At 31.5% G+C, this 7,690-nt stretch overlaps 1 protein-coding gene across 1 annotated transcript; it reads right to left on the minus strand.

Annotated features, from left to right (window-relative positions):
* Positions 1-860: 860 nt before the first annotated feature.
* On the minus strand, positions 861-2,526 carry LOC110663738 (heavy metal-associated isoprenylated plant protein 20-like). Its single transcript, XM_058137749.1, has 3 exons — positions 2,521-2,526; positions 2,214-2,331; positions 861-1,149 (listed from the first exon to the last, which is right to left on the minus strand). The coding sequence occupies exons 1-3, from the start codon at positions 2,524-2,526 to the stop codon at positions 953-955; spliced, it is 321 nt and encodes a 106-aa protein (XP_057993732.1). The 3' UTR covers positions 861-952.
* Positions 2,527-7,690: the final 5,164 nt, after the last annotated feature.

Below are 7,690 nucleotides of genomic sequence, written 5' to 3' on the forward strand. Positions count from 1 at the left end.
AAAATGCTTCAAGACTATTATCATCCAATGATATTTTTATTATAGAGCTTTTCACTGCCTATGTAAATATGCTTTCAATAGGGGGTAAAAAATATGTGACTACACCTACTCACACAATAACATTGTGGAAATCCATTTTAATATTTATTTATTTAAGGTTTATTTACCATTTCACTTATTTTCAAGTCACGTAGCTTGGTATCATTAACAATACAAGGAATTTTTATTTTAGTCTGAAAATTTGAACACATCACTGGATCAAATTACTTCAATTTCTTTCTAATCATAATTTCACTTAAAGTTTTGGGGCATTACACCAACTAGTAGTTTAAGGTGATAATTGAGTAAACGTTGGCACAAAATTAGCAGCTTAAATTACAACTTAAGCATCCAAGGATAAGAATGGATCCTAATCCATCGGATGAAGAGGTCTCCTTCAACTGTGAGGCTCAAACTTTTCAATTGAGTGCACTTACTAAAAAAGACATGGAGAAATAGAAAGACGACGACGACGACAACAACAATAAATAGGCATGTAAACTCATTATATTTCGCTTAGTTTGAGTTCAAATTTAGAATTGAAGTTGCATTCAGCTTGTTTAAATTTTATTTGACTCAAATTTGATTCAAGTTCAGCTCACATTTAACTAATTTATCTAGCCTATGAATTAGACGACTGAATGTTTATAAAACTCACAAACTTACAAAATAAGTTGATTTGTGAACCTAAACAAGATGAGTAGTAACAAGTTCAAGTATGGCTCATTTATTAAACGAGCCTAAAAATCAATATTAACTCGTTAAATAAACGATTGAATGAAATTTTATTAAGTCAAATTTTAAGTAATTCACAAGTGGCTCAATGCATTTACATTCCTAGCAACAAAACACTTATATGATAATATATTATCCCTTAAAATATCTGCAATAATAATTTAAAAAAAATCCCAATCTAAAGACCACATCTAGGAATAATGCATCTAAAACCAGTAGGCAACCTAGGACTAGGTGCCTCATAGGGATGAGAAGAAGGCAAAGCCTCTGCTTTCTGGCCTGTCTTCCTTATGGCTTTGATTATGACTTTAGTCTCCATGTAACCCAATACTGTGATCTTGTTTGATTTGCTATCTATCTGCACGCATCTCACTCCTGTGTGTATACAATAATAATTATGCATCATGTGATTATCACCATAATTTTTTATATTATATGTGCTTTTATTAATTATTAGGTCACCCACTATTAATTACAATGAATTCTTGTAATAAAAATAAATAAATTCACTCTTCAATCGTTATCAATGCCATATGTTTTTGGATGCAAATACCAATTTTAATATAAATTGTATGTAATATATATATATATATATATATATATATATATATATATATATATATATATATATATATATATATATATATATATATATATATATATATATATTTCAATGTTTAGAAAATATGATTGACAATATTTTATAAATTTTGTATGAAATTTTAATTATAAATTATATATTTATAGAAATAGATATGAATTCATATGTTTTGTTGAAAAGTTAAATTAAAAAAATATTAAATTAAATAAAAAAATTAAAAACAAAGAATATGATATTCTAATAAATTTTAAATTGGTCAAATGCACATATCTTGTATTTTCATTAAGTTTGGTGAGGCTGCAATTTTCTTTTATTTATTAAATATGTTAATTTTTTATTTTATATTTATTAAATATAAATTTATTTATTCAATTGATTATATAAATAGTCATATAATGACAATTAGAGTTTTTAAAATAATGCTAATATCACTTTTAATGAAATGTAAAAATGATGGTTTGAGTGAGAAAAAGAGATTTGAGATATATATATTAATTATAAAAAAGCTATAAAAATTAAATATATCACAATAAAAATTAAAAATCCTTTTAATTTTTTCACGTAAAATTTAGAGATTAATTTATGTATTCTGCTATTTTAGATTGATAATATATGGGTTGATGTGTTATAAATAACCCATTCCTAACAAAATCTTAAATAATATTATTTTTCTAAGTTGAAAATTTCTAAAACTTGAAAAAAATAACAAAACAACATGAATAATTGAGTAGTTGAATGATTCAAATATGTCATAAACACCCATACAATCCAAGCCATTGAATTGGTAATTTAATAATATTGTAAGTGGATTTCCAATTTCTAACAATATTGAATATACCTTTGATCTTACATAAGGCTTTGCGTACTGCTTTCTCACAGGCCTTGCAGTGCAACCGCGCCTTTAATTCTACAACCTGTTTAATAATAATAATATCAATTTTTTTAATAATAAGAAACTTAACATGAAATTATATAAGAGATTTTTTAAAAAATAAATGTATATTTTTAAAAAGTTTTACGTTAATTAATTTTATGAAATTGATTATATTTAAACAAAATTCTACTAAAATTCATTGTTTTTATATTGAATCATGAATCTATAGGGAAAAAAAATGAAAGAGAGATGCAGATAGAGATACACATACCTCCATGGAAGAAAACAAGCAACAGAAAAAGTGGGTTTAAATTTGATGAGAACATTTATATAGTTAGAGAAAGAGCTGGTGAAGATAAGAAGGAAGACGACCCAAATGATTGATTAACAGTGCATGCGCATACTCATTCCCCGATTTTACTTGGATTCTAGGCCACCCTTAAATCATTACTACTAGTAGGTCCATTTCCAAACTAATTAATTAATGGGTATATTAAAAAATATATATTTAATTTGACAAAATGCACATTTTGGTGCGTGGTTTTTCAAATTGAATTGCATTATATTTGTCTTTAATGTTCTTACACTTTTAATATATAACATTGTATGAAATAATTAGGGTAAATTTCGTCCATGGTATATGAATTTTAGAGTTAGTAACAACATGGTACATGAATTTAATTTTTAACTTGAGACTCCCTAAACTACTGTAAAGGTAACTTTAAACCATATATAAATTGCTACAGCCAGTTTGAAGTTAAAATGGTAAAGTGGCATATCCAACTAGGATTGAAACTTCTTTTCCATCTATTCTTTGTGTTACCCCACTCTCATCTTTATTTTCTTTCTCTTGCATGCAGGGGTTGCGCGACTATGTCCTCTCCAATTCATCAGTCGAGCAAAGCTCTCACCTGAAATCCTCTTAGTTCTTTCTTCTCGCAACTTCTTCTTCATCGTCGGTCAAGGATCACTTAAGGCCTCGCTCACGGCTTCTTTCCCTCGCTATTGCATTGAATTGAATGCTGCTCTCATCGTCGGGCAAGGCTTTCATCATTGATAAATGCTGGTTAAATCTCAACTTTGCACACTCAATTAGGCTAAGGTATTTTATTTCTTATAGCTTTTGTTCAATGGGTATCATGATTTCTTTAATGGGTATGTTAATTTCTTTAATGGGTATGTTAATTTCTTCAATGGGTGTGTTGATTTCTTTAATGGGTATGATAATTTCTTCAATAGGTATGTTGGTTCAATTTTTTCTTCAATGGGCAAGGCTTTTATAATGCCTTATTTGTTGTCGCTTTTATTTATTCATCACCAGATTCGATTTCCTATGGCTTTGTATTGGGATTTTTTAATATGGTTGACTAGAAAGGAGACATTTTGGAATAATTATAATTAATATTTTGGTTTTCAGTTGATTCAAAGGAAAAGATTTAAGGCTCCACATTGTAAGACATTTTTGGTGACTGTGAAGAGGGAACATTATCCAATCTAGAGCTTGTGAAGCAAAAAACCCACAATGAAGATAAGCTACAAGTCTTACTGGTTAAAAAGTGTCTTTGAATGTTGATATTTTATATGGAAAATTTTATATTTATTTAAGCAGTTTCTTTTTTCAATTAATATTGTGTCAATGTTGGTAGGTTTAGTGTGGCTCATTGTCTGGGTAGTCTTTTTCTTAATGTTTGGTAGGGGTGTGTAAATGGTCGGTTCGGTTCCGAACTAAACCGAACCGATAAAATTGAAAATTAAAAATTAAAAATTTTAAAAATCGAATCAAACTGATTAATAAGAGAAAATTGAATCGAACCAAACCGATAAATATCGATTCGGTTCGGTTTTAAACCGATCAAACTGAAATTTATAAATTAAGCATTTGATTTCCAACTGGGTTCGGTTCGATTTTAAACTGATCAAACCTAAATCTTAGGGTTCGGTTCGGTTTTCTTTGATTTCCTTGATATATATATGTATTAATAATTTTGGTTCGGTTCGGTTTTTTTTAATTTTTTGTAAAAATAACCGAACCGAACCGATTAACCAAACCGAATCTATTGAATTTTAAAATCGAATCGATTAAACCAAATTGACTCGGTTCGGTTCGATTTTTCGCTTTAAATTGAAAACTGCTCTCCCCTATTGTTTGGTGTCACATTATTTTATGTCTGGTATTATTGCGTGTAAAAAATTATTGAAAGAGACAAACTTTAGTAAGACTTTCATCTTTTTTGTATCCAAATGTATATAAGAGTATATGAAAAATATGCAAATTCTTAATAAATTGCGTATAAATTTCTATTGGCTATTTTACGTGGTTAATTTTCCAAATTTATTGTGGATTGCTATTGTTTATTGTCAAATTATATTGAAACTGTATTGTACTGCCTTGAAATTTTTTTTTTAAATTAAATAAATTGTAAAAATGATTATTTAAATGTTATTTTTTATTTCTTTTAAACATATTTTATGAAATTAATTCTAAGTTTCAATTTTAATTTAAATTATTATTTCTCAAGTTAATTTTATAATAATAATAATATTATTACTATAATATTTAAATTTCATATAAATGTATTATAATGTTTGGACTTGAATGGGAAAAAGTTTTTGGACCTAATTGAAATAAGTTAAAAAGTTTAAGGATTTAAAAGAAATTAAAAGAAGCCCAATCAACATATAGCTTCCCCCCCCCCCCCCCCTCTCTTTCCCTCGTTGTTCTCTCCCATTCCCTCTAGTTCTCCCTCTTTTTGGCCAGCAACCCACTCCATCGACGACCAACAACTAGGAAGACATCACCAGCAAGCTAAGGCAATGCTGGCGAGGCCCAAAATGATGGGGATGAGTAACGGCAATGGCATTCAAGCGAGGAGAGACAGAAAACAACGCGCAAACTACCCTTGCTATTTCCAGTGGCTTTTGGCCACCAAATGGCAAGTTCTCACTGACACTAAGCCCCCTACAATGCCAGCTTTCATTTCCAACCATTGGTAGCCAGTATATTGGTGAGAATCACGCGAAATGAGTAGAGAGAAAAATGGATTTTTGCTACTTTCTAACCAAATTCTAGCAAATCTAGTAGTCAAACCGGTGATCTGAGACCACCATTGAACTCAACGCACTGAAACCTTTAAGATTGGACTAACTGTCACGACCTAAATTATGGGCTAGACCAGTACTGGGACTTGGGTCAGCATAAGGCTTCCAAAGCCCGTAGTAAGCCTAACTGTTCTAGCACAACCATGAAGCCCGTACTCTAAGTTCCAATTTAAGAAACTAACTGGATAGAGTTTGGCCATAACCTAGACTATCTAACGGGGAGTTTTAGCTCACCCGATCTATGATCACAAAATATATAAATTTGGAGAGCTCTGCTCACCTTCACAATCTTCAATATAACTATTATATCAAATGGGAGCTCAGCTCCCTCATTCATGGTATATATTCATCCCATTCAGCCACATATGCATAAATATAGGTTTACAATTTCAAAACAAATAATCTTTTATAGTCCCACGCCAAATATAATATTCCTAGCACATACAGAGTCTCGATTTTTAATTAATATTATGAAATACTGATATTTGCTGCTGGTAGACCTACAAGGAAGCAAGCAGGTTAATCACAAAGAAAGAGAACCTCTTGTAACCTGGAAAAAATAGGATGAATAGGAGTGAGCGTTCGACTCATAGAGTAAAATATTGATTTTAAATATAATTTTTATAATTATCTAGGGCTAATGTATCCCTAAGGATTAAATGGAACATATATCAACACATTCAACTCAACTCAACTCAACTCAACTAAGCCTTTATCCCAAAAATTTGGGGTCGGCTATATGGATTCGCTTTTTCCACTCTGAACGATTTTGGGTTAAATCCTCAGAAATGTGTAATGCTTCTAAGTCATGCTGTACTACTCTCCTCCAAGTCAATTTAGGTCTACCCCTTTTTTTCTTTCTATCCTCTAGCCTAATGTGCTCTACTTGTCTAACTGGAGCCTCCGTATGTCTACGCTTCACATGACCAAACCACCTCAATCTCCCTTCTCTCAACTTATCTTCAATTGGCACCACTCCTACCTTTTCTCTAATACTTTCATTACGGACTTTATCTAGTCTAGTATGGCCACTCATCCACCTTAACATTCTCATCTCTGCAACTCTTATCTTAGATGCGTAGGACTCTTTCAGTGCCCAACACTCACTACCATATAGCATAGCCGGTCGTATGGCTGTACGGTAAAATTTTCCTTTTAATTTATTGGGAATCTTACGATCACATAAAACTCCCGTGGCACGTCTCCACTTCAACCATCCGGCTTTAATCCAATGACTAACATCCTCCTCACATCCCCCATCTACTTGAAGGACTGAGCCTAGATATTTAAAGTGATTACTTTGGGACAGTGCCACTCCATTCAAACTAACTCCTTCTCTATCACCAGTTTGGCCTTCACTGAACTTGCAATGCATGTATTCTGTCTTCGTTCTACTTAACTTAAAACCCTTTGACTCTAGAGTACTTCTCCAAAGTTCTAGCTTCCTATTGACTCCTTCTCGTGTCTCATCTATTAGAACAATATCATCCGCAAACATCATGCACCAAGGAATACTCTCTTGTATATGTTTCATCAGTTCATCTAAAACTAATGTAAAAAGATAAGGGCTTATGGCTGATCCTTGGTGTAATCCAATTGAGATCGGAAAATCTCTCGTGTCCCCTCCCACTGTGCGCACAATAGTAGTTGCTCCTTCATACATATCTTTCAATACTTGTATATACCTAATAGATACCCTCTTTTGTTCTAACGCATTCCATAAGACCTCTCTTGGAACACTATCATAAGCCTTCTCCAAATCAATAAAAACCATGTGTAGATCTTTCTTCCCATCTCTATATTTCTCCATCAAGCTTCTAATGAGAAAGATCGCTTCCATAGTTGAGCGACTGTGCATGAAACCAAATTGATTGAGAGAGATAGAAGTATCATGACGTAGTCGATGCTCCACAACTCTCTCCCACAACTTCATAGTATGGCTCATGAGTTTAATTCCCCTATAGTTTGAGCAACTCTGTATGTCTCCCTTATTTTTAAAAATAGGTACTAAAATACTCTTCCTCCATTCATCTGGCATTTTCTTTGAGTTTAGAATCTTATTAAATAATTTAGTTAACCATGCCACTCCCATATCTCCCAAATACTTCCACACTTCAATTGGTATTTCATCGGGTCCACAGGCTTTACCTACTTTCATTCTCTTAAGTGCTTCCTTTACTTCTAAAGATCTAATCCTTCTAGTATAATTTACATTCTTTTCTATTGTTCTATAATCTATATTCACGCTATTTCCATTTTGACTATTATTAAAGAGATCATTAAAATAATTTCTCCATCTTTCTTTAATGTCCTCATCTTTCACCAACACTTTTCCTTCTTTA

Source organism: Hevea brasiliensis, chromosome 16 (genome assembly GCF_030052815.1).
Source record: "Hevea brasiliensis isolate MT/VB/25A 57/8 chromosome 16, ASM3005281v1, whole genome shotgun sequence".
NCBI lineage: Eukaryota > Viridiplantae > Streptophyta > Magnoliopsida > Malpighiales > Euphorbiaceae > Hevea > Hevea brasiliensis.